The sequence below is a fragment of the Octodon degus genome, unplaced genomic scaffold, assembly GCF_000260255.1.
Source record: "Octodon degus isolate 3935 unplaced genomic scaffold, OctDeg1.0 scaffold00112, whole genome shotgun sequence".
Taxonomy (NCBI): domain Eukaryota; kingdom Metazoa; phylum Chordata; class Mammalia; order Rodentia; family Octodontidae; genus Octodon; species Octodon degus.
In genome coordinates this window covers 9,322,336-9,342,115 of record NW_004524688.1, presented here as the reverse complement: position 1 = coordinate 9,342,115, position 19,780 = coordinate 9,322,336, and the positions used below count along the sequence as shown (strand labels likewise).

Here is a 19,780-nt window from a genome sequence, read left to right as displayed (position 1 = left end):
ATGCAGACTTGTGATCCTACTTACAAACACCATTAGAAAAAATCATTCCATTCATTAAGAGAATGCAACTATATATCTATCCCGACCACTTTGAATACACAGATACAAAATGGACATTCATAGTTATACCCCAATTTTTTTTTTTAAGTTCCGTTGTTGAATATTATAGGTGTGTAAACTCAGCAAAACATGTGTGTCCCCTTTCGATGACGGTTTTGCTACTTGCGGTTGACTGACGGATGAGGGTGGAGTTCAAGGTGCACTGAATGTGAGACACCAGCTGCTGGAGAGGCGTGGGTAGTGGGAGGTGCACAGACTTGCATTTTTAAAGCTGCCTTTGGGAAGTGGTGGGGAAGACAGATGAGAAGCAGGGAGGAGCTGCGAAAGGCATGGTGTGGTGGTCAAGGGGCAGAAAGGGGATCCGCAGGAGGTTGACACTGCGCTTGATATGGCAGGGGCAGAAAGGCTGGGGTCTCAGGGGATTCTGGATTTCCAGTGTGGGGCCCTAGTCCTTTTGAATGATCCTATTTTTACTGAACTGCCTGCCCAAGAAGATGCAAGGATGGAGGGTAGGAGGGGGGGGGATGAGTTCAGTGAGGTGCAGAGGTATCATGGCGGAGCAGAGAGGAGGTGTCCTGCAGGCAGCTGGAGATGAGCCCAGACAGGACATCCAGCCATGGTGGAAATGCCCTATCAGCCTGATGTCAGCCACTGGCCACTTAAGCATGGAGACAGTGGTTCCTGTGGCTGAGAACTGAATGCTTTATTTTGCTTAGTCTTAACTAATTGAAACAGCTCCATGTGGCTGGAGTGTTGGAGAGCTCAAGCCTGGGCTCAGTGCCATTTGGGTGGGGATGATGGTGGGGTGAGGATGAAAGTGGGGTGTTTTCGGTGGAAGGTGTGATGTGGGTCAAAACAGGCAGAAAGAGGGCTCAGAGCAGGAGGACCTGGGAGCTGAAGACAAACCCCTGGAAAGTGGCTGTCTGTAGAGATCAAGAAGGATACACCCCAGGCCTGGGCCATAGGGAGGGCTGTTCACACCAGCAGGTGTTTTAAAGCACTCATGACACAGGAGTGCTGAAGAAAACTCCGTACTGGCAGGGTCTTTGGGGACCTTAGCAAGAGCAGGTAGGCTGGAGCATAGGCAGAGGACCAGTGAATGCTGAGCCAGTTGTCCCCTGACCAGGAGCCAGGAGGTTTAGGCCAACCTGTGTCTGCTGCTGGCTTCCTTGGGAGGTACCTCTAAAATGTTTGGGGATGTCCATGCCTGGGTGAGGCAAGTGGGCAAAGGTGCCTTTGCTGCCTAGAAAGTGGCTGGGTGCCGTGGGGCTCCAGATCACAGAATTCCCAGGTTCTTTCCTCCTCAAGGTGGCACCATTGCTGGTTCCCAGGAATTAGGCAGGGTGCCAGGCCACCTGCAGAGTGGGCTCCTGGCACAGGCTGTCAGGGCCTCTTCTCTCTCATACAGTTCCCCCAAGCAGGGCCAGCCTGCCGCCTGAGGCTTTCCAGCTGGGAGGTGATCTGAGGACAGCTGCTCCACTCAAGGAAATCTTTGTTCCCCCTGGGCTGCCATCGTAGCTCAGAGGCTGGGCTGGCCAGGTGCCCCTGGGGCCTGACGCCGGGCAGCCCATGTGGCCTCCTGTTTGCAGGGCCTGGGCAGCAGCTCAGACTGAGCCCTGCTCTCTGTTCCAGGTAGATTTACTTGGCCAAGGTGCAGTTGCTACAGAAAATAGGAAGGTAGTTTAAGACAGCAGAATTCTTGGTCTCTCTTCACCATTTTTGCTTCCAAACAGACCTGACTCCAAAGCAGGGAAACCTTTGCTTGTGAACTAGCAAGTCTCTCTGGAGGATGAGATGCCTTCTCTGGATGCCTTCTTCATCCCTGGACTCACTCAGCATAAAACTTAAAAAATAAATCCTCCTTTTCCAACACGTAGAGCAGACTAGGAAGAGAAAGCAAGGGTGATTCGGAGCAAGGATACCCACACCTGCCCAAGTGGCTCAGCCATCGCCAGCTGGTCTTCAACAAGGGTTTCACTCTTCCTGCTGAGGTGGCTGAGGGGCAGAATCCTAGACCAGTGGCCCAGTCACAGAGGAGAAATTAGATAGTAAACAGCCTTCCGGAAGAGGTAAAGTGTCATTTGTCAACTAGAAGTCGCTCTGCCTCCCTCTTTCTCACTGAAAGTTGAGGAGTTTGGGAAATGAGCAATTCGGGGGACCAAAGGCTTCCTGGGGGAGGGAAGGGCTGAGAGCATATGTCCCATGTGAGGACATTCTGATGGCCATGAGGCTCAGGGGAACACTGCAAAGGGCACTTTTTCCTTCTTGGTACCCCAGCACTATGCCCTGTTTTGCAGCTGCTGGAGAGGTCTATACTGTTCAGAGAGCCCCACCAGGCATTCCGGCAGACAGTGAGCAGGCCCAGAACTCCACAGTGGGGAGAGGGTTTTGGGAGGCAGAGGTGGCCAGGCAGGGGTAAGAGAGGTGGGCACAGGGGACAGTCAGTGGCACTGTGCTGAAACTAGGACGGATCTGATGCTACACTAAATGGCACCTTTGACCCACAGGCCATGAGGTGCGGGAGAAAATCCTGCTCTCTGCCAAGCTTCCTTGCAAGGCACATGCATATCTTTGGGGGGGGGGAGGGTCCAAGCCCTAGAAAAAGCCAGGCAAAGATAAGGTCTAGGAGATGACCAGAGCCCCCAGGAAGCACCTGATGCAGGCCAGTGGTGGAAAGGAGAGGCAACAGTCAGGCGCTATTGAGGGAGGCTGGAGGTAGAGTACACCTGCCGCAGGCAGGAGAGGAGGGCATCTGATGTCTCCCAGGCTTCTGCCTGCTGTGGCTTCATAGCAATCTAGAACATAGCTGTCCAACAGAGGTTGCTGCCGAGAATGAAATGTTTTGCTTTATGCTTTCCAGTATGATAGCCATGTGCCAAGTGTCCATGTCCAGGGCTGGAAAATGGCTACTGTAATCAGGGACCTCAACTTGGAATTTTTTAAAAAATTTTGTGATGGTGGGATGGGACCTAGGTCCTCACACAGGCAAGGCAAGTGGCTGTCCTGCTGAGCTATCCCCTAGTCCACTCCCCACGGTGATCCATCTCTGGCCATTCAGTCTTGAGCTCTAACTAGTACATGTCTGGTTCCTTGTCTGGATTGCAATGTTCTTGAGGTCAGGGAATGTAGTTAACTGGTGCTTGAATCACTTCCTTTCCATCTCTTGCACAAGGCCATGCAAATCAGGAGGATTTAGCGCACCATGCCTGGGTTAACTTGCCAGCTCAGAGGGTAGCTCAGACTTGCCTTCCCCGGCTCCTTTCAATTCAAGGAGATTATAGGCTTCTCGACTCTCAGAACAACTACTTACTTACCCCATGAGGTTTAGAGAAAGAAAACAGTCTTTACAGAATGCTTTTTTTTTTTTTTTTTGGTCAAATGGCACCAGGCTGGGAAGGGCACAGAGGCAAAACCCAAGCAGGCAGTCTCTGCGCTCTAGGGGGCTGTGTCAACATGCTGGTATGGCCATGCGCATGTGGGCCAAAGCCCATAAGCCCGATTTTAAACACATGTAAGGAATCTTGACCTGCGTGTGAGTACAGTCTCCTTGAAGGACTCACACGTGTCTGTAGGAGTTGTGGGATAAAGCTCCCTACCCAGCAGTGTCCTCAGACTTCCTGCCCTCCTCCAGGGCCTGTGAATTGCTGAGTTTCTCCTCCTGGGGTGTGGGGGTTCCTTCGTGTTGGGGGCAGGTCAAGGTGGAGGTAGATGAGATGGGTTGAAAAGGGGGCAGAGGAGCTGCATTGCAGGTCCTGGGGGACGTGGTGGGAGAAATGAGGACAGTTAGCACGGGATTGGGCTCGTGCTCCCAGGGTGAGGGAAAGGCAAGGCCTGAGTCATGCTGGAACAGTCTATCTACTCTGGCTACAACGCAGCCTGGGGATAGGCCTACATGGACCTGGGTTACGAGGGCAGCCTGGCACCGGCCGGGATGTCTTGGGCCTCCTCCCTAGCCTTGGCTTTGCTGTGCGGAGCCTGTTCTTCCAGATAGTTTCACTGGGCGAAGCTTCACCCTTGGTAGGGAGACTTTGTTCTGCTGGAAATCACTAACAGTGGTCTGAGGCCAGGTTTGGCTAGCCGTTAGGCAACACGGTTCTTGCCCAAAGGTCACTAAAATGTCATCATGCTGACTTCGTGGTGGGATTTGGTAACATGGTTCTCAAGATCTTCTTGAAGAAGGAAAGACTTCCATCTGGGTTTGCTTTGGCTACAGGCAGAAGAATGGCAGCCTGTCCACTAGCCTGAGCCTCTGCCTGGCAGCAGCACTGTCCCCTGTGCCACCTCCATTACTGTGCTCTCATTGGTAGCCTGGCTACACTCTGGGCTCATCGCTTCTCAGCAAGGTGTACAAGATTCCATTCCCAGGCCTGAAAGAGACTTCCCAACCGAGCCCAAGGATGATTCCATTGGGAACACAGCAGTGGTTCTTGGCTGGGGACAGTTTAGTCCCACAGGGACAGATATATCTTCATTTTTGGTTGTCATATTGAGGGAGGATCTAGTGGCATCTAGTGAACAGAGCCTGTGTCCTACAATGATAGGCATGACTCCCAGGTGTCTCACCCCGATGTTGGAAGGGCCATGGCCAACACCCTGAGGTAGGATGATCCAAGGGAACTTTGTATTTCCTTTTATTATCACTTCCCAGCTTGTATGAAATGCATATAGATTATTTTAGATTCAGAAAAAAGAGTTGAAAGAAAGGAAAACTTGGGCCTAGGATATAGCTCAGTGGCACAGCACCTGCCTGGCAAGTTTGATTTCCTGCACCAAACAAACAAACAACCCAAAAAATACAAGAGAGGAACATCAAAAGGGGGAAAAAGAGCAATTATTAAGGTGGTAAGGAAAAACAGGAAATACAGAAATAGAGAAATAAATAAATGTAGAGAACTCAGCTTGACAAATATTTGTTGAGGACCAGTGAATCCCAAGGTGCTGCAGATGCTTGCCTGATCCAGGCAGGACAGGGGACATCACAGCCCAGGAGGAGGTCACACTGGCCCACTGTGTAGGCCAAGTAAAACACTACAATTTTGGACAATATGAAAAAGAAAATCAGGAAGGAGAGTGGATTTCGCAGGCTGGAGTCGGGGGAGGCTGCAGGAAGACCACGACATGCTGTCATGGCGTCCTGACAGGGCAGGCAGAACTTGTGGTCTCCTGGAATCAGCCATCTGAGTCCAAGTGCACCTGGTCACCAATGAACTGGAGAGTACTCGGCTAATTCACTTCTCTAGGTCTCTGCTTTCTCACTTATAGATTGGCTATTACAACAACAAATGAATATTTTTCTCCTTCAGCGATTTGCCACAGGTCTGCCTGAGGTCTCTGATGAGACTGAAATGAGGGGCGAGGGAGCATCCTCACACCCGACCCTAATTCATAGGGTGGCAAGGGTTCCTGGAAGTGATGCTTAGCGCAGTGCCTGGTGCAGGAGTCGGTCCTATTAGTCCAGTCATCAGCAAAGAAAGGAGGACAAACAGAGTCCCTGCTCCAGGAGGAAGAAAGCGGGCTGGTGGACAGGTGCTGGGCAGCAGGCTTGTGAGGTGTCCCCAGCCTGGTGGGCAATGTGGTTCAGCACTCCAGGAATTCAGGCAGCACCAGAATCCCAAGGATCTGCCCTGGATTCACTGAGTCACGGGCAGTACCTTCACAAGGGTGCCTGGTGTGCGCTGTACAGTGGGAAGAGTGGGTGAGGACCACAGAAGCAGGGATGTGCAGAGTGGGATCAGCCTAGGGAACATCATGCATGCGCTGCCCGCTGCCCAGGAGCCTGGAAAGGCAATGGATGGATGGATGGATGGATGGATGGATGGATGGGATGGATGATGGATGGGTGGAATAGATAGGCAGGCAGATAATTTAAATATATGCTTATTTATAAATTGACATATACACACATGCAAGTAGTAAGTCAGTGTCAGAGGCTTTCTGGGGGCAGTCACTGGGAAATCTCCAGGGCCCTAACACCTGGGCAGGATAGCTGGCTGGTTACTGGGGGTGGAAGCCCATGCAGTGGACGGTGGGGGACACAGAAGGGACACAGAGGCAGAAGTTGGTATGTGTGCCTCTGCACCAGCCTTCTTCTCAAAACCTGCACACCTAGGCTGCACAGGAGCACTGGGTCCTGGCCACAGCTTCTGCTGCTGCATTCTTGTGGCTGGGCATGGGGGTCTCAGGGAGCAGAGATGCCAGGAGTCTGCAGCCAGGGCAGTGAGTATGGAGAGAAAGCTGCAACCAAGGAAAGGTAGAGACGACACCAGAGCTCCCTAGGATGAGTTAAAGCAGTGTTCACCTGGGTCTGAGATTACCAACAAAGCAAAATCCTCCTCAGGATTTTAATTTATTTTCAGTACACACCCAAGGAATTGAAGGACAGGGTGATCCTCTGGGCTTCGGTTTACTCACCGGGCAACAGAGATGATTGAATCAGGTGTCCTCATAAATACTTAGAGGTGTCAAACTTTATGTTTTGGTGAATACAAGAGGCTTAGAATCGACCACTGTCCTCTGCAGCCTGCATGGAATAGCTGAGCTTGGTGACTGGCGACTCCAGTCCTGGGGACCACCCGACTGCCCAGGTGGCCCTGGTGGTGCCACTCACAGAAAAAGCAAGGGATGCTTTGATGGCTTCAAGTCCAAGTGCAGCTGCGATGGGCTCCCTGGGACCTCCTCCCTGTAACAGTCACCTCATGACCCATGACCTTCCTTGAATTAGCTGCTAAAGGGCACTTGCTGCTGCACACCCCTGGTGGCAGGAAGCCACCTTGTTATTGCCCCTCCTCCCTCAGGGAGGGACCGGTGTGGCTTTCTTACAGATGGTGATGGGTCAAAACTCATTTACAGTATTGGTCATTGGCCTGAGAAGGGGAGTAAGCGATCATACCTGGGGGGGGGCCTCCTCAGGGCTGATGACCTGTACCTCCAGAGAGGCCGAGTGGGCACTGACAGTGCTGTGCCTGCTGGGACCTCAATGCCAGCCCAATGGCTATGCCTCTAGGGTAGAGTATGTGTGAACAGGTGAGTATGTTTGTGTACAAGTGTTTAAGTGTGTTGAGTGTACCCATGCTTCTGTCTCTCCTAGTGTTTGAGGCTGGATGACACCTCAGGTTCCTCAGATGTGTGTCTTTGGAGCTTCTTCCTAACCGGACACCTCCCCTCTTCTTATTTTCCATCAGGGCAGAGTGGGAAGATGGGCTCTGGGGTACAGGGACTTGTGCTGGGATGCTGCTTGCTGCTGGCCTTTTGGGGCCCAGTGCTGAGCCACATGCCACGAGGACAGCAGGACCTGCAGGAGCAGGAGGGGACCCAGAAGCCGCCTCCCCCGATGGACCACACTGAGAGGTGAGAGGCTGTGACAGTGCAGCTGTGGGCACCTGGCTCTGGCCAGGTCAAGCCTGGAGCTCGGGGCACCCCATGGCACTGGCTCACCAGAGACACAAAGAGGTGAGAGCCGAGGTTGAGGAGTGGACCTGAGGAGGCTGGTCCTGGGAGGATGGACGAGCCAGTTCTCCTTGGTCTCTGGATGCCTTTCCTGAATCAGACGCCAGGAGTCCAGCCTCCTTCTGGTCCTAGAGGAGCAGAGCCCGCAAGAATGCTGCAGTGTCGCCCTTAAATAAAGAACAAAGCCAGCTCCGGGCTGCCCTGTCCGTGCCTGTGCACTCTCACCAAGAATGCGAGCTACAGCATGAGGCTCTTCTTGGAGGCAAGAGGCAGGGATGAGTGGCCTTGGGAGACACGCTGGACCAACAGCAGGTCACTCTGACCCCAGCTTCAGAGAGGACCACACAAAAAAGTGTCACTGTTCCTCAAAGACTATGAGGCACTTTGGAATGGCACTTGTTTTCAGCTTTGTACAGGCTCCAGGTGACTGGGGATACACGGCTGCTTAGGGTAGTTTAGTGACTTTTCTCTCATTGCTGAGACAAAATACTGACATCCAAAGTTAAAGGGGGAAAAGGTTTATTTAGCTCACAATTTGCAGATGTTTCAGTCCACAGGTGGATGGCCCCAAGGCAGAGCGGCCCGTGGCGGTGGGGCCTCACAGAGAACAGTTCACTGCACCTGCAAGGCAGCAAGGCAACAAGTCTTTAGTGGCATCTTTCTGCCCCTTTTGTCTCATGCAGACTACCGGGTTAGGGCAGTGCCAAACCAATCAGTGGATTGACATGGTCATATGCTCTAGATTCACCTCCTCTGCAAAAGCCCTATGACTGCGTGAGGCTCTGGGGGAGGTGGGGTACATCTAGACACAAACCATAATATTCATCAATCTCTTAACCATCAAATGGTGTGGTCCTAGAGGCCTGGGGAACAATGCCATGCTGAGTTTGGGTTTGTTACTCTGAGCATTGAACCCACTTGATGTGCCAGGCTTTAGGCTACTTTTAATGGGCAGGGTTTGGGGACAAGGACTCCATTCCTTTCTCCTTCCTCGTTTTTCCACTCAACAAACACAGGACCTGATGGCAGAAAGGCTGTGGGCTAGGGACTGGGGAAGCAGGTGAGTGGAAGCCCCTGGACTCTGGAAACACCAAGACTACGGGGAGGTCGTGCAGTGAGGGAGGCTGGGTAATAGGGGTATTCCTACAATGCTGGGGGGCGGAGGGGTGAGGAGAGAGGTAGAGAGCCAGAAAGACCAAGCAGAAGAGTGAACTGGGTCTTAAAAGGACACGAGGGAGCAGAAGCAGCCAGCCCAACTGCCAACATGAGATGTACAGGGTGCAGCTACTGGCGGAGGGTGGGCTGGCGATTGGGAAGGATGGTTGCTGCGGCCTCGGATGGAAGTAGGAAGATCAGCCTGGGGCAGCTGAGTCTAGCAGGGAAGAGTCTCACCTGGATTCTTCCTATAGGCAGCAGGGAGTCCAGCAAGGCTCGCCTTTGATGCTTCTCCAGAAGGGAAGGTGGAGCGAAGCATTAGAAAGGATGAATTGGTGCCTTAGAGGTACACTCCAGGAGAGCAGCCTTGGGGGTGATGCCAGGGATGGTGAGGGCTGTGACCAGCAGGCAAGGGGGACTTCAGGTCAGGTGCTGAATTCGGCCTGGGGGCATCTAGGATGAGGCCGAGAGCTGCGCTGGGCGGGTGCTGGAGTCTATGCTTGGAAGGAGAAGTTCCTGGGTGAAGGGCCACGCGGAGGGTTTCAGTTCAGGGCACGCGTCGTCCCTGGAGCCTGGTGAATCTCTGGCGGGAGGTTTGACAAGGGAGATTCGTGGCTTAGGAGATGTGTGTTCAAGCACTTGGAGGGCTGAGCTGAGGGTGTGCGAATCCACTGACCAGACTGTGTGGGGATTGGAGGTGGGAGCCCAGTTAGGCACTGGGCGGTTGAGAAGGGCGCTGCTGCCACTGAGATGGGGCAGGCGGAGCACGCGAGATCACGGTGCAATGCCCTGAGCTGCCGCACGGTGGCATCATGAAGCTGTACCCTTCCTCCTGCTAGCCCGCCTTCCTTCCAGTAGATGTCAGGCGGGAAACATAAGCGTCCCCAGCTGTTGCCCCCGCAAAGGCACCCTAAAGATCAAGTTGAATACTCTCATTTACAAACGAGCCGGCTTAGGAGATAATTTTCCAGAAGTACAGATATTTGATAGGGTATTGTGGTAAGTCACTGCGAGGCCACAGCCCCAGGGTGATGTCTCCTGTGTCTTGCACAACCCTTACATTACCAGGGCTTGTGCTGTTATTGCTTCCGCGACTGTTGCTGCTGTTTACCAAGGGCAGGGGCCTCATCCCGGAGTTCAGCTCGGGTCCTGGAATGTGTCTTGTGCCAATGCTAATTAGATCTGCAAACACAGGTGAGGAAGAGGGAGGCAGGTCGGGTGATGGAGACACAGCAGAGAAAGGCGCGTTCCTGCCCTGCGAGTTAATGGTTTTCACTGGGATATTTTATTCCCTCAGGGATGAAGACAAGCAGGAGAAACATAGCCCCAGCCCAGAAGAGGAGCTCCCTGCTTCCCGGTGCTTTCGCTGCTGTGACCCTGTGGCCCCCATGTACCAGGCGATCCCAGTGCCCCAGATCAACATCACGATCCTGAAAGGTCAGGTCCCTGCAGAGAGGGAAGGCAGGGCACCTCTTAGGCACTGCTGGCTGCCAGTTGAGAGGGAGATGGCAGGGTGATCAGGGTGAGGCTGGGCTCCCTGGAGACAGGAGCAGAGCAGGGCTGTCACCTGTGGGTGAGGAGGAAATTCTGATTTTTGAGGCTCTGCTTGATTTAGGTCTGAGAGAAGCCCACAGTGCAGAGTCAGAGAGGGAGCCTGGGGCTGTGGGGCCCTTCTGCTGGCAGGGTGGAGTGGGCTGCAGGGCTCTGAGGTCTTTGTTTGGAGGCCTGGTGCCCGCAGGGCATTTTCTGATACTCCAGCCTCCAGCCATGCACAGTCCCCCGGGAGTGCTTACTGCCCGATCCTCAGCTGAGCTCTAACATCTGCAGTCCATTTGCTCAGCGAGCCTGGGACTGGCTATGGAGCCTGTTCTTGTGGACAAACCCATATGCTCCTTTGTCCTTGCCAGGACTTTCCAGAAAGGAAACCAAAGCAAACCAAACTAAATAAAACAAAACTACTGCTTCCGGATGAAAATAGACCAACCCTTGCAACTGAGTCTGATAGCTTAACTGTTTCAGGAATCAAATTACCCTGGTGTCCAGAATGGGAGCCTTAGCTGTTGTGGCAGAAGTGAAGCCAGCCAGCTCAGAGCTGTGATATGGAATCAGGACAGTGCCTGAGACTGGAAACAGGAAGCCCAGACACAGGCTGACAGTCACGTTGCTCCCTGACCCCCGTGTTTTCTGTCCTTGTAGGTGAGAAGGGCGACCGAGGTGATCGTGGTCTTCAAGGAAAATATGGCAAGACAGGCTCTGTAGGTGCCAGGGGTCACATCGGACCCAAAGGGCAGAAAGGCTCCATGGGGGCCCCTGGGGACCGGTGCAAGAACCACTACGCAGCCTTCTCAGTGGGCCGGAAGAAGCCCCTTCATAGCAACGACTACTACCAAACAGTGGTCTTTGACACAGAGTTTGTGAACCTCTACGGCCACTTTAACATGTTCACAGGCAGATTCTACTGCTATGTGCCCGGCATTTACTTCTTCAGCCTCAATGTGCACACATGGAACCAGAAGGAAACCTACCTGCACATCATGAGGAACACGGAGGAGGTGGTGATCCTGTATGCTCAGGTGAGCGACCGCAGCATCATGCAGAGCCAGAGCCTGATGCTGGAACTGCGGGAGCAGGACGAGGTGTGGGTGCGCCTCTTCAAGGGCGAGCGGGAGAACGCCATCTTCAGCGATGAGTTTGACACCTACATCACCTTCAGCGGCTACCTGGTCAAGCACGCCACTGAGCCCTAGCTGGGCCCCCTGCTGCATGCCAGGGACTGCGGATCTACTCTCTTCTTGCCCTCTGCCCACACCGGCATTCTGCAGACCCAGGGGTCCAAGGCCAGGCTGACCCCCTCACCTTTTCCTCTAGTCCTGGCTTCTTTGCCCTCTGTTTCCCCAGCTTTGGCATCAACGAGACACCCTTGATGGATCAGAAGTCAAAATGACCTTATGGGCCCAGCTTGGGCCACTGCTGTTAGCAGAGAGCTCAGGGCAGATGAACAGCAGGACAGTGTGGGGCCTCCAGCTCCCCTGTGTGTATACAGCCTTATGTGACCTGGAGTTGCATGGTCCACAGAGTGGGCCTCTTCCCACTCCTGGAAGTAATTAAGCAAATGTTAAAGGTTCCAAAGGAATGAAGTCAACCTTGGAGGCTAAAGAAAAGTGTTGTTGCATTTGCTTTTCCAGCCAGTTGGCTCTCTTAGGGAGTGTGTTTTCACTGGAGGTCACCTAAGACACCATGCAAGAACAGATTTAAAGGGGAAACATGGGTGCCAAGGGAGGAGGTGGGCTCCCAGGGGTCCTGGAGACCACATGTGGCCTAATTGTATTAGGCCACATATGAACCTTCTCGAGAGAAAGCTGGGCGGGTGTCCCTGTCTTGCTGATTGCTTTCAGAGAGGACTCATAGGTCTTTCTGAGCCATGATAGGGTGCTGGGGCCTGGGCACTGAGTGCTGGTTCCCTAGAGGGACAGTCGCACTCTGTGCCCTTGGCTCTGGAGCTGGGATGCTATATTGACAGAAGCGGCCTGCGTGCTTCAGCTTATGGGCTCCTGACAGTGTCTGGGGACCTCAGGGACCCCCAGGCCTGCAGATGTCTCTATGGGGAGCAAAGCTCCTGGTATATCCTGCTCCTCCAGGCCACCCTGAAGCCCCAGGGAGCATCCCATGCCAGCATCTCAGGCATCAGCTCCCTGTTCCTTCTCCCAGGTGGATCAGTCACAAAAGAACCACGGCCTTGGTTCGGCTTCTATAACCCACCTCACACCCCCTCAGTCCTGTTTCCTGTGGGCTCAGCCTCCCCACCTCAGCTTCTGTTCCGGACACTGCAACCTTCACCCAGCCCTGCTGCCGCCAGCAGCTTAAGGCAACACAGGGACTTTTTCTGGGCTTCAAGACAAAGGAGATCAGCAAGGCGTTGGAAAGCCCCCCTCCTACTTGTTTCTGTGGTTCTCACTGGGGCCCGGGCAAAGAGGAAACAGAAATCTAGCCACTAGCCTGCAGCTCTCTCTCTGAAGGGCAGAATGTCTGGAGAGGCAGGTGTCCGGTGGCTGTTCAGGACTGCCCGGGGCAGCATCCCGTTCCCCGACGCCGTGCCAGTCCTTCCTAAGCTCACTCCGCACGAGTGCTCAGGGTCTCAGGTCGCATTGCTCACCAGCTCTAGTCCTTGGTCCCTACCCCATCTCCTGCTGCCTGGAGATCCTTGGTTTTGACCCGTGCCTCCTCTTCCTGGGGCCTGGCTGCTGGGTTGCAGGGTCTGAAGCAATCCCCTTTGAAGGCCCTCTGCTGGTCAGACTGTACAAGCCGCGTCTCTGTGCGATTGTTTCTTGTGCCCCACACTGCTCTTTCCAGGAAACATTAAACTTGGAATCATGATTTGATCCCAGCCTCTTTTGTCTGCTTACTGAGCTGAGAACTCTTTCTCCTCCCCACCTCGACTCCCACCTTGGATCTGGGGACTCATGCACCATGGTGGGAGGCAGAGGTTGGCTCTCCTGAAGCCTTGGAGCTGGCGCGCTGCTGGGCCAACTCCCTGGACAACTGTCTGCATGCCCTGCAGCTGCTGTAACAAAGGCCCACAGCATGAGTGCTGAAAACAGCAGAAATGAATCCACTCCCAGTTCTGGAAGCCAGAAGTTCAAAACCTAGTGACAGGCAGGGCCTTGCTTCCTCCTAAGGCTCTAGCAGAGGGTCCTTCCTGCCTTGCCCAGCTTCCTGTGACCCCTATGCATTCCCTGGTTTGGACAACATGAGTCTAGTCTCTGCCTGCTCTTTCTTCACAAGTGTCCCTCCAGCTTCCCTCCCTTTTCTCATGAGAACACTTACCATTGGATTTAGGACTCACCCTAAGTCCACGATACTCTCCTCTTGAGATCTTCAACTTATTGACACCTCTAAACACTGTAGCCCTAGGAAGGTCAAATTCACAGTTACTTGAGTGTAGACCTTTTCCGAGGACATAATGCACCCCGCTGCAACAGCCTATGGGCTTGAGTACACTCACCAACAGCCCCTCTACATCTGAATGGTGGGTGAAGGACAGATGTTTCTTCTTTTTATTGCTGGCCAACTGGCTTAGCAGCCAGACCCTCCTCCAACTGCCAGCAGCCAGCACAGAAGTGGGAGCCAGCAAGCTGGCAAGCGGCTGGCCCTGGGCAGGTCCGCACGGTTATGCTCATCCTTGCATTGTGGCCAGATGCTGCAATCCTGCTATGAGACAAAGAACAGGTCCCTGCTTCCACAGAGCTGCGGTCACTGGGCAGAGATGGGCTTTCCCTACAGCTGGGAACAGGGGCAGAGAGCATTTCCCAAAGGTGCCTGGACAGGATGAGTCAGGGCCATGCCACTGCCTGCCTGTCTCCTGACAGTCACGTGGCCCATGCGCACGGCCATACGGCTGCTGGCCCAGCCACCATGGGAAAGGAGGCGCCACTGGCCCCAGACTCCATCCATGCCCCTCCCTCAGAGGCTCTCCCTTGCTCCACTCTTTCACGCTGGCATTCACACTCCTCGCACTCTCTCTACACATTTCCCTCGGTTCCACTTTGCACCATCTGTGTGCTAGGTGCTGGGGAAACAGTGACAAGCAAGGAGTGGCCTTCCAGGGGACATTTCTAGGATTTTGGCTGCAGTGGGACATAGATGTCCAGGCTTCTCAGAATTATGTGCCAGGCTCTAAGTTACTTGCTTCATCTGATGCCCTCCCTAGGCAGTTTACTTCGACAGGTTCCTATCCCTGCTTTCTATCTCCAGCTAGTGAGAAATTGAAGGTCTCTGGAAAAGACTTGCAAACTCAGTTGCAACACAAATATTAGTGTTTTAGCAAAAGGGGTTGATGACTCTGCTGAAAAAGAATCGCTTGTATGAAGAGTTTTCAGGGTCTTTGTAGCCAATAGTGGGATAAAGAGGCCCCAGCTGAGCCTCATCTCCAAGAATCACTGTCCACGGGGCTACTGCAGAAATGTGCATGATGGAAAGCTGACTTTCCTGGGACATGGTAGATAGGCTAAAGCAAGGCATTCTTTCTAAGATAATGAAAATAAAAACACAGAATGTTATAGAAAACAATAAGTAAAACAAGAAGTCCTTGGATACAAATGGATCCCTACCTCACACCATATACAGAGTTAACTCAGAATGAATCCACAGGCCTAAGTATAAATAGCTAAAGCTATAAAATTCTTAAAAGAAAGCCAAGGCATGAGTCTTCACGACCTGGGATGAGACAATGGCTCCTCAGGTAGACATTAAAAAAAAATGTAAGGAAAAGAAAAGGAAGCTAGATTATGTATCACCAACACTTTATACTTAGACGTTTTGAAAGACACCATTGGGCCCGTGAGATAGCTCAGCGGACTAAGCGCCTGCTTAGGCGAGCACAGAGATCAGGGTTGGATCCCCAACACCACATTCCACACTGGCCCCGGCCCCCTGGTATGCTGAGCAGGCCACCAAGACCAGGCGTGGTGGTGCACACCTGTAATCCCAGTGCTGGGGAGGCTGAAAACAGGAGGTTCACTACGAGTCCAAACTACTTAGTGAGACACTGTACCAAACACATGAAAAATAAATAAATAATTAAAAGACACCATTAAGAAAGCGAAAAGACAACTGAGAAAATGGGAATGAATGTTTGCAAATTATAAGGTATAATTCATAAATAACTCTCACAATCCAATAATAAAAAGATAAATAATCTGATTCAAAATGGGCAAAGGATCAGAAGAAACCTTTTTTTCCAAGGAAAATATTCAAATAGCCAGTACATGTAAGAACAGATGCTTAATGTTGATAGCCACCAGGTAAACCCACGTCAATCCCAGAGTGAACTGCAGCTTCACAGCCAGTGGGATGCAGGTAACCAAGAAGACAGACGAGCAGCCTTGGGGAGGATGTGGGGACAAATGAGTCCTCATAGAGCTGTCCCAAAGGTGAGATATGCAGCTTCCTTGGAAAACAATGTGGAAGGTCTTAAAAACATAAACATGGGACTATACCTGGCCCACCAATTCTGCTTCTAGATATATATACAAAGTAAGTGAGAGCACGTGTACACGCACAAGCCTGTACGTGGACCTTCATAGCTGCATTATTCATAAAGATAAAAAGTGGAGTTGGGTGTGGTGGCACATGCCCATAATCCCAACACTCAGGAGGCTGAGGCAGGAGGACCATTGTGAGCTTGAGGCCAGCTTGAGCTACATAAGTAAGTTCAAGGCCAGCCTGCGCTATCTAGGAAGACTTTGTCTCAAGAAAAAGAAAAGTGGACGCATCCTAAATGTCCGTCAGCCAATGAATGGATAAACAAAATGTGTTCTATCTATGCAATGGAACATTATTCCACAGTCAAAAGGAATAAAGTGCGGACACACACTGCAATGTGGGTGAACCTTGAGAACATTATTTTAAGACAAAGAAGCCAGCCCCAAAAGATCATGGATTATATGGCTTCACTTATGTGAACTATCCAGAACAGGCTCATATATAGAGACAGAAAGCGGACTGGAGATTTCCAGGGTGCAGGGGGTGGGGTGATTCGGAGAAATGGGGAGTGGCTGCTGGTGGATCAGCAGATTCTTTTTAGAATGATAAAAATATTCTAAAAGTGGTTAAAGTAGATTTGAATGTCATGAGACTATACTGAAAACACAGAATTGTCATTTTAAGGGGATGAGTCATATGGTATGTGAATTAAAGCTCCATACTGCAGGCAGTTATAAAAACAAACAGATCCCCCAGCCCCAGCCCCACCATCAGGTAATTTCACCCTTCTCTGAAGCTCCTGAGTTGTCACATTTAGGGCCAGCGGCCAGAGGCTGTTGACGTAGGATGGGAGGGTCAGGGTTAGTCCTTCCAAGAACGTTATTTAGCAGGCATTTTGAAATCAACTGTTGAGTGAGATCACTCAAGCCCAAGAGGCTGCCTTGGGTGCCAGGGAAGCATTCCACAGGGAAGGAAGTGAGGGCCAGGTCTTTCTCTCTGAAATCTTTCACAGCTGTGCAAGGACTGGAGAGGCCCAATGACCTCAAGTGCACCCCACAGCAGCAGGCCTCAAGCTAGGCCCTGCAATGGGAGGATGGGGCACAACCCATTCTCATCATGCAAAGGACTACGAGTTTCCCCTTTAGAGGTGTCTGCAGGTAGGATTAGAAGCCCATATGATCTGGATGATTTGGGACTCTTTTTACCTATCGGAGGAAGTGTGTCCCCAGTTGTTCAGTTGAGGTGCCACTAAATTAGCTATGCATGAGGCTTCGAGTCCTGCTTAGTAAAAAGAGATGCAACAGGAAAGCTCACAATGTGGGGAGAACTCATAGTAGGGTCACCTCCAACTTTAAGTAACTATCTTGCTATATCTAAGGAGATCAAATTAGACAAGATTGAGACTTGTGGTGAAGAACTTTAAAAATAATGGTAAAGAACCATGTGAAGAAGTGAAAACTAAATGAATGAAACTAAGAGGCTGATGGATAGGTACAATATGTAGAGCTGAAAAGAAGAATCAACAAATTGCCAGAAGATAAATCAGAAGAACATGAAGTGTGATTGACAAATGTTTAAGTTCAAAAAATGTATTATAAGGGGCTGGGGAGATAGCTCAGTGGTTTAAGCCCCTGCCTAGAAAGTTTAAGGACCCGGTTCAATCCCCAGTACATCATGCTATGCTGGCCCCAGAACCCCAGGCATGCCGTGCTGGCCACCAAGACTGGGCATGCATGATGGTGCACACCTGTAATCCCAGGGCTAGGGAGGCTGAGACAGGAGGATCAATACAAGTCCTAGCTGTGTAGCGAGACCCTGTCCAAATACACAAATTTTTAAAAGAAGTATTATAGTAAAAGACACGCTGACATTGACCCCCTCCCTTTGAGCACAATTATCCTGTCCTTCTTCACACCTTGATGCAGTTCTGGGTTCTCTTTTGTAAATGTCTTTAGTTGCACTGTCATGACTGTCTTAAGGTCTTTAGTCGATGCTGCACATTTCCCTTTCATGGTCATTTTACTTTGGGCCACAGCCCTAAGTCCCACGGCACCAGATCCAGTGAATAAGATAGGTAAGGACATACCATAACGTTCCTATGAAGCTGTTTTTGTGCTGGATAGCCCTCAGCAGCAGCACTCACCATATTTTTTTTAATAACACTTTGTATATCTAGAAAAAAAGTATGAGCAACAAGAGTGCATATGTACAGGGCAGAAGACATAATCTCCACAAAAGTGATGTTTCTGTGGATTTTTTTTTGTGGTACTGGGGATTGAATTTAGGACCCTGCCCTTGCCAGGCAGGTGCTTATTCTACTGAGCTATCTCCCCAGCCCAAAAGTGATGTTTCTGGAAATTGGTATATAAGAACTTGCCACCAAATGTAGCAAGTGCTTTGAGGCCAGAGAAAGACACAGGCAGATCAAAAATTGCACAAAGTCCAACTGGCTGGAGGCTTTTAGATAGAGATGGGTCTTGGGTGGCAGAGAAACAAGTGAATTCTCACACCCCAGGCAGAAAGAAAGGGTCATATGTGAAGCTAGACAAAGGTGGGCTGCCTGCCTTAAAGACTAGTAACAGCTCCAATGTCAGTTAAAATCAGTCTGGGGGCCAGGGAGATAGCTCAGCGGAATAAGTGTTTGCCTGGCAAGCACAAGGTCCTGAGTTCAATCCCTGGTACCGCTAAATAAATACATAAATAAAACCAGTCTGGGCCTCTGTGGTCACGCGCCACTCTTGGCTGACACCCTTCATGGTTCTGTTTGTCCTGTAAGGCTTAGGATGTGTGCCTTAGCTACCCAGAAGGCCAAATGGTGATTTTGACCAAGGAGGCTATAGTCACATCAAACTGGATCCTTATAAGTGTCAGTAAGAAAGACCTATATTTTATGATGGAACTCCCAGGAGAAGAAATGAGCGGGCAAAAACCATCAAATGATATTAGGAGATAAAAATAGCTATGAAATTCCCCACATTGATCAAGTCACTAGGGTACAGATTTAAGAAGCTCAGGAAATACAAAGCAGAACACTGAGCACAGACCATTAATTTTTTTTTTTTTTTTGGTGGAACCGGGGATTGAACTCAGGCCCTTGCGCTTACCAGGGAAGCACTTATTCCACTGAGCCGTCTCTCTGGCCCCGAACCATTAAAATTAAAGACAAATATTTCTCACTCTTTCTTACAGGGTGAAAGCAAAATTCTTTTTCTCAAAGGAACTGTAAGCATGACACAACGAGCTCTCAACAGAAGGGGAAAAAGCCAAAAGGCAGTGGGATGGTTAATTCAAAGCGTTCAAACCCCCCCAATCTAAAGTTTGATTCCTAATAAAAACATAGGTATTTATATAGAAATAATAATTGTAAGATGATTTCAGAGGGAATGTAGAGATGCAGGCATGGATGAGAAACAAGAAAAGTGGCAAATTGGGTGCTAATTCTAAATGAATGTTGCTTGTAAAAAAAAACAATAGTCTTAGAAAATATCTAGGAAGGTCCTCAAATGTTAAATATAGTTACAATGACTCAGAAATTCCACTCTTAAGCACATCCCCAAGAGAAATAAAAACATGTTCCCACACAAAAGTGTGTACAAAGCTGTTCATGGAAGCATTGTTTGAAGTAGTAAAAAAAAGGGGGGGGGAGAAGAAATACCACAAATGCCCATCAGTGAATGGATAAATAAATAAAATGGGATGTACTCGTACAATGGAATACCCTTTGCCTATAAAAGAAATATATCACAGATGCTTGCTATGACTTGGATGAACCTCAAAACATTATGCAGGCAAACAAAGTCAGTCCCAAAAGACTACATATTGTATGATTTCATTCATGTGGACTATCCAGAATAGGTAAAACCATAGCGACAGAAAGTAGATTAGAGGTTTCTAGAGATTGTGAGTGTATGTGTGTGTTGTTGGGGGGAACAGACTCTGGAATGATTGTTTATGAGTGTCTTTTCCAGGGGTAAGAAACTGTTCCAAACTTAGACTATGCTCACGGCCTTACAACGCTGTGAATATACGGAATACTATTGGACTGTGCTCTTTGAATGGATGAAAATACATTTCAATGGTGCCATATTAAAAATTATATCTTTGGAGCTTTAAAATATCTATAGTCAGAGATATGGGG

At 50.6% G+C, this 19,780-nt stretch overlaps 1 protein-coding gene across 2 annotated transcripts in view; it reads left to right on the top strand.

Annotated features, from left to right (window-relative positions):
* The window catches only part of C1qtnf1 (C1q and TNF related 1), a 19,242-nt gene extending 6,202 nt beyond the window's left edge, over window positions 1-13,040 (top strand). For both annotated transcript variants that reach the window (XM_004639523.2, XM_023699320.1), the window contains exons 2-4: window positions 7,242-7,407; window positions 9,959-10,098; window positions 10,858-13,040. In XM_004639523.2, the coding sequence (XP_004639580.1) occupies window positions 7,256-7,407; window positions 9,959-10,098; window positions 10,858-11,408 (843 nt within the window). In that variant the 5' untranslated portion in view covers window positions 7,242-7,255 and the 3' untranslated portion in view covers window positions 11,409-13,040. The remainder of the gene's footprint in view (window positions 1-7,241; window positions 7,408-9,958; window positions 10,099-10,857) is intronic.
* The last annotated feature ends 6,740 nt before the right edge of the window (window positions 13,041-19,780 follow it).